Source organism: Nycticebus coucang, chromosome 3 (assembly GCF_027406575.1).
Source record: "Nycticebus coucang isolate mNycCou1 chromosome 3, mNycCou1.pri, whole genome shotgun sequence".
In the NCBI taxonomy this organism is placed as follows: Eukaryota; Metazoa; Chordata; class Mammalia; order Primates; family Lorisidae; genus Nycticebus; species Nycticebus coucang.
Genome location: NC_069782.1, coordinates 96196136 through 96209421, shown reverse-complemented (window position 1 = coordinate 96209421; position 13286 = coordinate 96196136). Strand labels below are relative to the sequence as shown.

General features: G+C 51.9%; 1 protein-coding gene across 1 annotated transcript in view; it reads left to right on the top strand.

Moving 5' to 3' along the window:
• CDH23 (cadherin related 23) overlaps positions 1-13286 on the top strand; it is a 419225-nt gene that overhangs the window by 39465 nt on the left and 366474 nt on the right. Inside the window, exons 2-3 of the mRNA XM_053586252.1 lie at positions 4430-4501; positions 10063-10140. Of these exons, the coding sequence (XP_053442227.1) occupies positions 4435-4501; positions 10063-10140 (145 nt within the window). The 5' untranslated portion in view covers positions 4430-4434. The remainder of the gene's footprint in view (positions 1-4429; positions 4502-10062; positions 10141-13286) is intronic.

Here is a 13286-nt window from a genome sequence, read left to right as displayed (position 1 = left end):
AGCCCAGTACCCAGCAGACCAGTGAGTCTTCCCAGATTGATGACAGGAGAGGCTGGTGGTTGTGTGGGCAGGGTTGCTGTCCTGAATCTTGGAAATGTATAGTCAGCCCCTGCGAGGGGCAAAGGTATTGACCTCTCTGGCAAGGTGGTGGAAGGAAGAGGTGGGGGTGAGGGGATGGGAGACTTGTTTGCCCCTAATGGTGCGTGCGTACTGGTTCCAGAGGCAATGCCTGTGAGACGCCAGCAGCTCAAGAGACAGACAGAGCAGGAGTCCCTGCCAGCCCTAGCTAACCTCCTCCTCCCGCATCAGAGAGCCTGGCACCTGAGATGGACTTGGTAGATGTTGGAATTACAAATCTCTGACATCCTTGAGCTTCAGCTCCTCTGGAAGTCCTGGGATTTCTCTCTTTTGATGGCCCTGGGCTGTGACAGTCTCTATCACTTATTAGATACCCAGAACATGTTTCCAGCCATTCTCATAGCCCTCTATCCCCCCACAGTGCCTGCCACAGGGTTTGGCATGAAGACAGATGTTGGAATTTAGCAGCCTGAGGACTTTGGGGTTGTGTGTCTCCCTGGCAAGGGGTGAGGGTTGGTATCAGGTCCTGTCCAGTGAGTGGGCAGCCTCATGGTAGAGGAAGCCCCCTCTAGCTGTGCTGGGTGGGAGGTGGGAAGGCCAGGAGGCTGTGGGAGTAGCTGGTGCGTAGGGCAGAGCGAGGTCAGGCTCTCCCAGGGGCTCCATGTGGCTTGCTGCAGCCCCTGTGCCAATGGAATGCCAGCAGACAAGGGCAGCGTCCATCACAACACGTGGGCTGGAGGTCGAGGCCCAAGGCCTCTTCTCACTGCCATCTGCCTCTGCTCTCTCTGGGCCTTGCTCTCCTCCTCATAGCTAAAGGGACCAGAGGAACAACAAGATCTGGGGCCTCAGAGCAAACCCAGCAGGAGGATGGGCCACATCAGCCCTGGCTTCTTTGCTCAGCCCTTTGGAGCTGCGCCACCTTGAGCTAGTAGCTGTGCTGCTTCACCCCAAGGTAGGGACAGAGGCAGAGTCTGAATGAAGCTAAGATTGTCTCTGTTTGTGGACACCCTGGAGGTGGCCCCCATCAGTCCTGCAAAATCTGGGTTGTTTGTCCACCCTTGACTGACAGGGTCACTGAGGCAGTTTTATTGCCTCTGAAGGGGATAGGAGATGAATAGAACTTAAGGAGAGAGGTTGAAGTCCCAGGGTGCAGCAGTCCAGAGCCTCAGCAGGCACTGTGGGGAGCCAGAGGCATTCTGCATGCTGTGTGCTATGTACAGGTGTTTGGGGGCTCTCTTCCTGAGCTTGCTGTGTGCTGTGTCCTCTACTCCGTGAGGGAGGGGCGATGCCTTCCCTCTATACGGCCAGGAAACAGGAGCATGGTGTGATGGAAATAGTGTGAGACTCAGGGTCAGGCAGACTTGGTTCTGATCCTAGAGTGACCTCTGTAAGCCTCAATGCCCTCTGTTAAATGGAGGCAAGAATACCTATTTCATAGAGATATTTTGTAAAATTGAGTAAAAATAGTACTAATGAAAATTGTTGGTTTGTGGAATTGTTCGTTTTCTTTCTTCCTTCCTTTCACTGCAAACTTCCCGTATCACCCAGAAGGATGTGCACTCCCCAGCTATTTGTGGGTGATGGACTTAGCAGATGTTGTTCGATTCTCATAACATCTGGTTTAGAAAGGCAGAGGGCTGGAATTGTTTTTCTTTTTTTTTTCAAGATACTCACATGAGATGTCAGATTATCACTTAATTGCACTGTGCCTCAGTTTCTCCACTTGTAAATCAGGGATAATGCTAGTGATGCTGGCTAGCTGCTTTGCAGACTATGGTAGGATAATGCAAGGTAACAGATGGAAAGTGGTTTGAGCGTTTAGAAAAAGGCATCTTGCTCAGCCTCCCTAGTTGTTAGGGAAATGTAAATTAAAACAACAATGCCATACCATTTTTCATGTGTCCGATTGGCAGCCATTTAAAAGGGGGAATCACTTCCAGGTGGAAACATAGGCTCTCTCCTATACTGCCGGCAGGACTGTGAATTGCCACAACCTTTTCCAGTAGGTGATACAGCAATATCTAGTAAAAGTTTACATACATGCTCTGTGTTGTAATCAGCAAGCTTACTGTTGAAGAGTAAACGGAAGAGCAAAGTCCCTACATAATCAGGCACAGAGAGATGTTCACACTGGTGTTGCCTGTGGTGGTAGGAATCTAGAAACATCCAAATGCCCATTAGGAAGAGACGAAGTCTGCATTCTGAAACAACCCTACTATGTGCTGTTATTAGCTCTTAAAAAGAAGGTAGTTCTAAGCAATGTTGGCCCTGGAGGGTTGTCTGTGGAATATCGTGATAGGAGAAAAGTAAATTGCTTTTATTATAGAGGGCGATCCTTTATTCTAAAGGTAAGCAGAAGCCACATGGCTCCATACATGTGTGAATGAGAACGTATTTGTCTGAGTGCAGAGAAAGGGTTGGTAGGATGTGTGCCAGACTCAGTCTGCCTGTTCTGGCTGTCCAACGGGTCATGTTTGGCACAAAGGGTATTACTTACAGTTGAATTACATGCCAATATTTAGAAATTGAATTCCTATAAAAAGCCTGATTTGCAGTTTTTCATAGAGAAAAATCAGAAGGTGCACCCACACTGGGCCCACATTCCCTCTTGGCTGAAACACATCAGCAACTGCCACTTTTGGACGGCGCATGTGGCCTCCAAATGGCCATCATTGCCACCCATCCGGCGTCTCTCTCTCTCTCCCCCTTATATCTCCTGCCTGGCCCTTGTAGGTGTTTCAGTTTGCAACCCCCTGTAATAGGGGGTGGTGGGAGTACAGGGATATGATGGGGGGCCTTGTCATCCTGTAATAGTCAACTGTATCTTGGAGATTTCTGTTGTTGAAATGACCCTTTCATGATTTGTAATTAGGGTATTTTAAGTACAATATTAGAGGGAAAACAAAAGGGTACCGTGTATTGTTGTGTCATATTGGATTGGGAACCACCCGGTGGGGTGACCTCACTGTCCATTTGGGGTGTGGGCTGAGAGAAAGAGCTTGCTCCAGGTTCAGAATTAAAGGGTCTGAGCTCTTGGCCCTTCTTGGATCTCTCACCCTCAGAGCTTGCAGAAATGTTGGAAGCCTTTACAAAGCACCCTTCCTTCCAGCCCCACTCTCCCCACCATGTCTTTCCCAGTTGCTTATTGACAAGGTCAGTGGTATGTCAGCCTGGCTGCAGATGCTGGCTCCACTCGCCAGCTGGGGGAGTTTCTGCACAGTAGTTTAACAGCTCTAAGCCTCCAGACCCTACCCTATGAACCAGGGAGGTGGGCACCCTCCCCCCACCCTGACTCACTGGAAGAGGATGCATGTGAGCCTGTCTGCACTCACAGGGCCAACAGTTCTGTGGGGGGCTGGGATCTTCAGCTGATGAGCCTGGCCCTAGCTGTCACTGCTGGGCTTTAGGGAGGCCTGCTCTGAGGAGTATGAGGGAGATAGAAGACCATGCCCCTCTATAATGGGGCTGGGAAGACTGCTGCCATGCTAGGGGAGAACAGTTCGCCCTCCCAGCCACCCTTAGAGATGGGATCTGGCCTTGCAGAGCGTCCATCAGCTGAGCCAGCTAATCTCTCTAGAGCTTAGCTCTGAGGCCCCCCAAATTCAGCCTCAGCCTCCCACAGGTGCTGTGGGGCTCTAGGCCTCCCCTCTGTTTGGCTCTTTGGACACTATGACCCACTGTCTCCTTTCGTATCCAAGGTTATGGGATAATATAGTGAATATTTTAAAAATGCAGGAAAAGATATGCTCACCGGGCAGTTAGTGATGGGCTCGTTGGACTTGCCAGCTCCTTGTCAGGCCTCTGTCTTCCCGATCAGCACCCATCTCCTTTCTCCTTGATGTGTCCCGTGGCTAACCAGCTCTGTCACTTTTGGGTTATATGTTCCTGGGGACTGGAGGCAGCAGCTGTCCCACCATTCAGTGAGCCTGGGATTTGTCACCAGGGCACACTCTGTGCCTGCCACTGAGCTTTGACCACAGAGTCCCCCCAGCAAGGCGACAGCCCCGATGAGAGCAAAAAGGAACCTGTGGGTCCTGTCCCCATCCCCAGTTACTCTAGACTGGAGGTTTAGAGTATGCTGTGCCGTAGCCAGGACTGGACAATGATAAAACCTGTAATGATACAGGGTTGTATGATAGCCTGCATGATAGGTTGTATCATACAGCGTATGTATGATAAGGCTATCTCTTCTTTCCCATGGCCCCTTCCCTGCCCCTGTTTGAGTTCATTCCTTTTCTTCCTTCCCAGGCCCTGTTCTCCCTGGAGCTGCAGAGGTGGGGCAGTGCTAGAGGGGCTGAAGAGCAGCCCCCAAACAGGATGCGTCTCACTCACTTCTCCTTTGTGTCCCCAGGAGCCATGAGGTGCCACATTGCCACCAGCTGCCACGTGGTCTGGCTTTTTGTGCTGATCTCTGGATGCTGGGGTAAGTCCTACCCTCTCCTTCTCTGCCCGGACAATAGCTTCTGCACGGGAGGCCAGGCTGGAGGGTGTGCCCTGGGACTCTGGAGCCCTGCCTTGTTGAGCAACAGGCACACGGTTCCCTCTCTGGGCCTCCGTCAGCTTCTGCAGCTCTCACAGGGCTGACAATAACAGTTGTCTCCAGGCCTGGGTACATGGGGGCAATGGGAGGAGCTTTGAGTTTGTGGGAAGGAGGCATCTGTGACCGTGGACTGCCCTCCTCCTGGGCTGTGGGACTGGCCACAGTCTTCAGCTTTATGGCTCTCTCCTGAGGACCTACTGTGTGTTCCTACTGTGCCCACCTATGGGGGCTGAAGGAAATAGCTCATTCTCAAGGAGTTCAGAGGTTGGTGGGGAGAAAGACACCCCCAGGATTTGCTATAATGCAGAGTGAATAGAATGGGAATAAAGGGTGGACATGGCTCCAAACAAGTCCATCAGAGGAGAAGATTAACTGGGCTTGGAGGGCAGGAGAAACCTAGCCAGAAGGGTAAGCACTTCATCTGGGCTTTGACGACCGAGAAGTAGTTGTAGGTTAGGGGAGAGGGAGGAAGGGCATCCTAGCAGAGGGCACTTCCTGCGCAAAGTTGTGGCTGCTAGGAGCCTTCTGCAGAGGATCAGCCCTCTATCCCCTGGCCTTGGCCTTACAGCAGCCAATTAGAGTGCCACTCTGGGCCCATGGAGGAGGTGAGGAAGAGCCTAGGGGTTTGCCTCTGTGTTGGCCCTTGGACAACAGGTGGCAGGGAGCAGAGCAGCTCTGGGCTATGCTGAGGAAGGCTGCGACAGCAGGGATGCCTGGCATGGTGTCCGCAGGGATGGTGTCCTGGCATGGTGTGCCTGGTGACCCTAGGGGGCCTGCTCCTTCTCCCACTCCAGGGAGCCAGGTGGACTCTCTGGAGGAAGCGGAGCCTCATGCTGTGGTAGCATCACTAGCATCCTGCAGCTGAGAGTCCCTTGTAGGCCCCCTTTCCTTGCCTACACTTTTGGAGAGATACTGCTTGAATGCTCCCAGCCCAGGAGCACAGCACATTCTCAAAGACTCTCAGAGGCAGAGTGGGAAGGAATGTCAGATTCTTTCTCAACTCCTGGCACATTTCATCAGAGGAGAAACTGAACCCTGGGGAAGGAACTGTCCTGAGGTCATACCAAACAAACAGGGGTCTGTGATCCTCCACAGGGGCCTGAGTCACAATACGACCCACCCCTTGTCCCTGAAAGAGGCTTCCCACATGAGCCAGGGAGGGTAGCTCTGCCCTCTGGCGTCTGCTGAACAGTGGAACTCACAACACTTTCCTCAGCCTCCCCACGGCCTTTGTGACCTTGGACACTCACGCCCTCTCCCTACTCTGTTCTGCTCAGTTTAGTCGTCAGTTAAAATGAAATACTTTGATAGAAACAGAGCAGGTGCGAAGTCCTTGGCACCTTCCTCCGTGAGGCGCGCAGGCTGCCCTGGAGCTCTGCAGATGAACGATGCTTCAGGCATTCCGCCTGGGCACAAGATAGGAGTATAGATCCAGCCTTTGGGGATCCAGTCGCACCTCTTCAGGGCGTTCCATTGGGCAAGTGTCCTTACCTCTCCGGTTCAGTTGTCCCACCTACCCAGCATCTCCCTCATTTGTATTCCCTGCCTGACCCTTATTTCCAAAATAGGAACAATAATAGGGCTTTCCTTCATGGGTTGTCAAGTGGTCGCATGAATTAATACCACGTATGTACATTAAGCACTTAGAATGGTACCTAGCACCTTTAAGGTGTTAGTAAGTGTTGGCTCTTTTGTTAGCAGCAGTAATCTTTCTCTAGGGGAGAGCAAAATGGGGCACAGAAAACAGAGAAGCTAACCCAAGGCCACCCAGCAATTTTGTAGCAAAACATGGGTGATCGGTCTGCATAAGGGCTGGCCTGCTTTGCTGTATAAATGAGAAAAGGGGCACATGTCTCCTTGCTGGGCACAGTGGCCTCTTCCTGGTCCCCATCTGAGATGGCCAGTGCTGTTCCTTTAGCATGGTGGGGCAGTGGCTGACCTTAGGGACTGAAGGGCAAGTAGTTGATGACACCACCTTCCCATGCCACCCTCTGGACATCTGCCTCTAACCTGGGTAGCCCTTCAGTTGTCCCTCAGAGCAGACCACATTGTCCCTCCCAACGTTGTTTCCACCTGACCCTGTCTCCTCCCGGAACTCCCCTCCCATTCCTACAGTGAGAGTTGGGTCAGGCTCGGGAACAAACCCTCTTCGACCCCTTGTCTGTCTGTCATTTCTTTTTGAAGCCTCCTACCCTTCTCCCACCTTTCCCCCCTGGCCTCCATGTGCTCATAGCATTTCTCATCCTTCACCTGTGGGCTCATAAGGGCAGTAGGAGATGAAGGCCTGGCCTGCCCTGTCTCTGTCTGGGTCATACAGGTGGGGAGGGGCACTGGCCATGAGGGGCCCCTGACTGTGAGGCTGCCCAGATTCCACACCCAATGTCAGCTTGTCTAGCTCCTGTCCACTGGGGCACCTGTGGGCCACCGCAGCAGTGACCCTGGTGTACAGGATGCCTCTGGCAGGGAGGCAGTGCAGAGGGCGGGGCTTTTTGTCTCTATCCTGAGGCTGGGAAACAAGGCCAGAGAGGGGTCTGCCCAAGGCCCCCCAGCAGCAAATAGTAGAGCAGGCAAGGCCCCTGACTCCTTGGCCCCAGTCTAGTGCTCCTTCCTTATCTCAGAGAGGAGGACGATGTGGGGATTTGACTCTCTCCCCAGTGTGGACCTTGGTGTGAGCTGCTTGTGCCTTCAGCCCCATCACTGTGCTGAGGCCTGGGAGGCGGGCCTAGGCTTGGATTCAGGCTGGCCTGGTTGTGGTGTTCTTCAGGCTCTCAGAGGAACCCCCAGCCCCTGATTCTGAGTGAAGCTTGTGCCTGCGGGCCTGGCACTCTGGCTGCTGCTCCTCCTCGTACCACCAGACCGACACCTGCAAGTTCCCAGGTTGGGGCCCCTGCACACCACACTAGCCGATGTCCCTTCCTCGCCCCGTGTGTGGAAACCCTTGTTACTTGGCTGCAGCAGCTTGTGCTGCAGCCTCTCTGGGCCTTCCCCCAACCCCCTCTCCCTTAGGGCCTACAGGGGTGTTTGAAATGTTGAAAGCTGGCAGCCGACTCCCTGTCTACCTTTGTGGGTGTCTGGGCAGGCCGGGAGAGAGGGCTCAGGGCAGAGATTGGTGGGGTGAGCCATGTGGGGCCCAGGACAGAGGGTGTGGCCATGGGCTCCAGAAGCTGGGATTCTTGTCACCCATTGTCACCTCCCCTCCGACTGCTGCTTGTGCTCCCGCTTCACTGGAGATCTCAAGGCTACCAAGGGAGCGGTTTTGCCTTAGGAGCACACAGCGCTCAGGCTTTAGGAGTGGTTTTGAGAGAAGTCACCTGTCTGTTCCTCCTAGTCCTAGGTGCCCACGCTGGCAGCCAGGGCCACTGGGCTCTGAGGGAGGAGGGCCTGCTCTGGGAACACGGGTCCTGCTTGGTATGTGGCAGGCAACACATGTCTCTACCCAGCTGCCCGTGCAGAGCTCTCGGTAGCTGATTATTGGCAGGCCCTGTAAAATAAAATTTAAAAATGAACAATGCTATTGCAGGCAATGTTTCTGGGTTTTTTCCTTACTGGTTTCCTACCCTCGTGAGCCCAGACCTGCTACTAACTTCGCTGGGCACCTCTGCCCTGCCTAGGCTGCTTCCTGTTTTCCTGTAAACCAGTGGTTTTCAACCTTCCTAATGCCACAGCCCTTACAGTTCCTGTGGGTCGTGACCCACAGGTTGAGAACCGCTGCTGTAGACAGAGCCCAAGGCCCCCAGCAGGGACCAGAACCCTTCCCCTCTGGCTGCAATGGTGGTGTCTTTATTGATACCAATGTTAAGAATAGCCGCCGGTGTTAGTAATAGCTACCATTTATTGGGCACTTGGGTGTGTGCCAAGGGCACAGTGCATAGTGCTTTATGTATGTAATCTCATTTAATCCCCAGGTTAGCCATGAAGTCAGTCCTATTATTATTGCTATTTTACACTTGGGTAAACTGAGACATGGGATGATCACAGGGCTAGAAAGAGGCACAGGGAGGTTTCCAAAAAGGCCAGGCCCTTGGCCAGCAGTCCTTTTCTGAGGCTGTTGTGTTCCTGACACAAGAGAGTGGGTGTCTGCAGGCACATATGTGCCTTATAGGTGCTAGGCCCTATTCTGGGCACGGGGCTGCCATGGACAACCAAGCCCTTATCCTTGCAGAGCTCACATTCTGTCTAGAGTCACACTGCTCAATCGAAACACAGCACAGGGCTGGACACCATGGCTCATTCTGATATTCCGAGGACTTTGGGAGGCTGAGGCAGGAAGATTGATTGAAGGCAGAAATTCTACATCAGCCTGGGTAATATACCCTGTTTCCCCGAAAATAAGACAGTGTCTTATTTTAAGGTGTGCTCCCAAAGATGCGCTAGGTCTTATTTTCAGGGGACGTCTTATCTTTCCTGTAAGTAGGTCTTATTTTTGGAGGATGTCTTATTTTCGGGGAAACAGGGTAGCAAATGCCATCTCTACAAAAAATAGAAAAAATTAGCTAGGCATACATGCATATGTGTAGTCCCAGCTACTTGGGAGGCTGAGGCAGGAGGATCGCTTGAGTCCAAGGAATTTGAGGTTGCAGTGCACGATGATGCTGCCACTGCACTCTAGACTGGGCAACAGAGTGAGACCCTGTCAAGAAAGAAAGAAAGAAAGAAAGACAGGCAGGCTCAGTGGCTCAGGCCTGTAATCCTAGCACTCTGTGAGGCTGAGGTGGGTGGATTGCTTGAGCTCAGGAGTTTGAGACCAGTCTGAACAAGAGCCAGACCCTGTCTCTAAAAATAGCCGAGCATTGTGGTGGTTGCCTATAGTCCCAACTACTTGGGAGGCTGAGGCAAGAGGATCATTTGAGCCCAAGAGACTGAGGTTGCCGTGACCTGTGATGCTATGGCATTCTACCCAGGGTGACAGAGTGAGACACTGTCTCAAAAAGAAGGAAGGAAGGAGGGAGGGAGGAAGAAAGAGAAGGAAGAAGAAAAGAAGGTAGGAAAGGAGGAGAAAGAAAAAGAAAAGAAAGAGAAATAAATAATTACAATGCAAACCATATGTGTAATTTAAATTTTTCTGGGAGCCACATTGGAAAAGTAAAAAGAAACAGGTGAAATTCATTTTAATAATGTATTTTCCTTGATCTGCTATATCCAAGTAGTATCATTTCAATATGTAATTAATATGAAAGATTAATGAGCTATTTTACACTTATTTTTTTCACACACAGTGTTTGAAATCCTGTGTGTATTTTGCACTTCAAGCAGCTCCCCATGTAGACCGTGCTCAGAAGGCACGGGTGGCTGGAGGCCTCGCTGGCCATACAACTTGACTGCTGCCTGCCTGCCCACTGGCATTCTCTGCCATTTCGTCTTCTGGGTGCCAAGAAATTGACCTTATAGAGTGTGTGAAGCTGGTGTGGGGGGCTTGGCTGACTCTCTTGTCCTCTGACTTCCAGGCCAGGTGAACCGGCTGCCCTTCTTCACCAATCACTTCTTTGACACATACCTGCTGATCAGTGAGGACACACCCGTGGGTGAGTGGACACTGGCTGGTGGGTGTACTGGGTGGCATGGGGTGCCCTCCCTTCCTGCCAATAAAGGGTCTTAGAGATGGAGACCATCTTCCATCCGTTATCAGAATCTCTTCCATGGTGTTCATCTGGGGCCCTGCTTGGATGCCTCCGGGGATGGGGCACTCAGTACTTGCTGTGGAGAGCCATCCCAACAAAGGGGCGTTCTAAACGGCCAGGGATTGAGCACATGGAGCCCCAGGTGTCGACTTCCACATCCAGCACTAGATGGATTCCTCTTCCACTCGAAGCCCTTGCAGATGTTTGAAGACTGCAGCTATTGTGGCATTTGTTTTTGTACTTTCTATGATCACTGAGTTTTCAGCGTTGGGTACGTCTGGTTGTATCATCAGAAAATAAATTAGCCCTTTAGGAGGTGATCATGAGCATCCTGTGCTACCAAGGGCCTGACTCCTACGCCTGCCACTGGAGAGGGGGATCACTGAGAGAAGGACCCCATTGCCCTACCTCAGTTCCAGGGACACAGAAGCGTCTCAGGAGATGGGAGTGAATTGCAGGAACCCCCTTGCAGCTGTGCTGGTGGGAAGGTGCCCATGCCTGTGAGCACACAAGCAAAGGCGGCACTTGAAAAGGGCCTATCGTCTTCTGCCGGTAGCCTCTGTCCTGTCATTCTCCTTAGTGCCACTTTAGGGAAAGTACCTGTTGTCTGGGGCTTCTTACCCTCGGGTCTGCCTCTCTGGGTACAAAGGCAGAGGCTGTGTGCCAGAAGCTGTACACATCAGGGGTCGGTGTGGTGCGTGTTTTTGGAGCATCACTTGAAAATGAGACAGGATGGCTTGGAGTGGGGAGGGATATTAAGATAATTGCCTAGTAAGTCATTTATATAACACTCCTTCATATAAAACCAGTTGTAGGTGCGTGGCAGAGCACATGCACAATTCTTCAAAGATCTCTGCTAAAGGGGGTACCTTAGGTTAACCCAGACTCCCCTGTGAGCAGTCCCTTTCACTCTTTCTGGTGGCAGCTTTTTTGGAGGGGGTTGCTGGGCATGGTGGGTGTGATCTGACTATTGTGGGGATTGTCCCTATGGCCCAGTGGCACTTTGTTTCCAGGGATTTGGGGGGGGGGTGCCCTCAGTGGAAAGTGGCTACGCTTTTGGCAACAGATGAGTATGGTAAGGCTGGATTTAAGGTTGGGATTTGGGGATCTGGGTGTTGAGGGGCCATCTGTGGAGGAAGTGCCTGCTTCTTTAGGGTGCCCTTCCAGAGGCTTAGTTCAAACTCAGGGGTAGTATACCTGCAAGTCCCTTGGGAACCCTCTGACTGGACTGGGTCAGGGATGTTGTGGGCTACTGGATTTGTAACACAGCTGTACTCTTTCACTGGTGCTCATTTGTGGCTCCCTGCCCCCTCAGACCTGGCATGGGGCAGGCACAGACCAGAGCGTGGGTACCCAGTCCCCAAGGCACGTACCTGTGTATAGGCAAACGAGTGCACATGCTGTCAGCGGCTCATCATCCCCCTGGTGTCTATGTTAATAACATCGTCCTCTGGGAAATCTCTTTGAGGTGGAGGGAATATATTTGGCCACTGGGGCCAAGGTATGGCCAGCCATTCACTGACCCTGGTTAGTGGCTGCCTGGGGCAGGTGAGGGCCCCTCTCAAGTGAGTAGTGCAGGTCCTGTGTCTGACCTGGAATCGTATACTCATCCCTGAGCGTGGGGTCTTCGGAGGCCTGTGGTGCAGGGAAGATGATGCGGTGGGCTCAGGAGGGGTAGTCATGGCTTGTTCAGTGCTGACATGACCAATCAGGCTGGATGACTACTCAGGGAGCCCTCCTGCAGGCCCTGTTCTGTTGTTTTTGGCTCTGGATCTTGATTGTCTTTTGCAAATGCTGGCATCGATCGGCCTCTGGGAGCAACTCCCAGGACTCAGTCCGGTTAAGGCTGCACTTGGCAGTCACAGCGGGGCCTTCTGTCTAGTGCAGTGGGGATTGATCCCTGGCTCCAGGGGGCCCTGTGGGATTGAGAGGGGACTCAGTGAGCTGGAAGACAACTGTACTCATCTCTCTGGGCAGGGGTAAGTGCTAGGTTGGCTCAGAACCTTCACGGCTTCTTCTCTTCCTTTTATATCAGGATGGGAGCAGTAAGGGCCATGGCCTGAAAGTGAGGAGCCCAGTTTTGGTTTCTTGCTATGCAATCTTGGGCACAGCTCTGCACCTCTCTGGGTGCCTCTCTGTGCCATCTTGCTAATGAAAGGGCATTGAAAAGATGAGCCTGGTAGGCCTGGGTGGCCCCAGGTATTTCTAGGCCCTGAGATGTGCTGCACCCACAGGGCCCTGGACCATTCACAGGTGGGTGGGGATTCTTGTGGACATGGCAGGCTGGGTGCAGGGTTGATGTTTCAGACTTTCCCTTCCAGGGCTCATTATCCAGCTTCTGCATGGACACCCGGTGATAAGGAACTCATGATCTCACCTCTGTGCTATGGGACAGTTCCAGGAATAAAACACTCTTCCTAATATTAATATGAAACCTGCCTCTCTGAAACTACCCATTGAGTCTAATTTTCACCACTGGGGCCTTTCAGAATAATAAAGATAACATATATGATATACTATACACATAATATGTATTATTATAACAACAGCATTTACTGAATGCTCAAAGCAGGGCTGTATGGATTTTTATGTATTAATTCATTTTAAATTCCTTGTAAGGAATTTATGGCAGTTTGGTTACAGGTGCTCTCTGTATGTAGTTCCTGTACACATGTTTTCCTGGGTTAAAGATTGGGACTTTTATCCACCCCTTTTTTAATTTCTTTCTTTTTTTTTTTTTTGTTAAAGAGATAAGAGTTTCACTTTGTCACCCTCAGTAGAGTACCGTGGCGTCACAGCTTGCAGCAACTTCCAGCTCTTGAGCTTAGGCGATTCTCTTGCCTCAGCCTCCCGAGTAGCTGGGACTACAGACGCCTGCCACAACGCCCGGCTATTTTTCTGTTGCAATATGCCCGGGGCTGGGTTCAAACCCGCCACCTCGGTGTATGGGGCCGGAACCCTACTCACTGAGCCACAGGAGCCGTCCCACTCCCAACATTTTGAGCTTCCATTTTTTCTGCTCTTGCCTGAATTCCAAGCCGTGGGCCAAT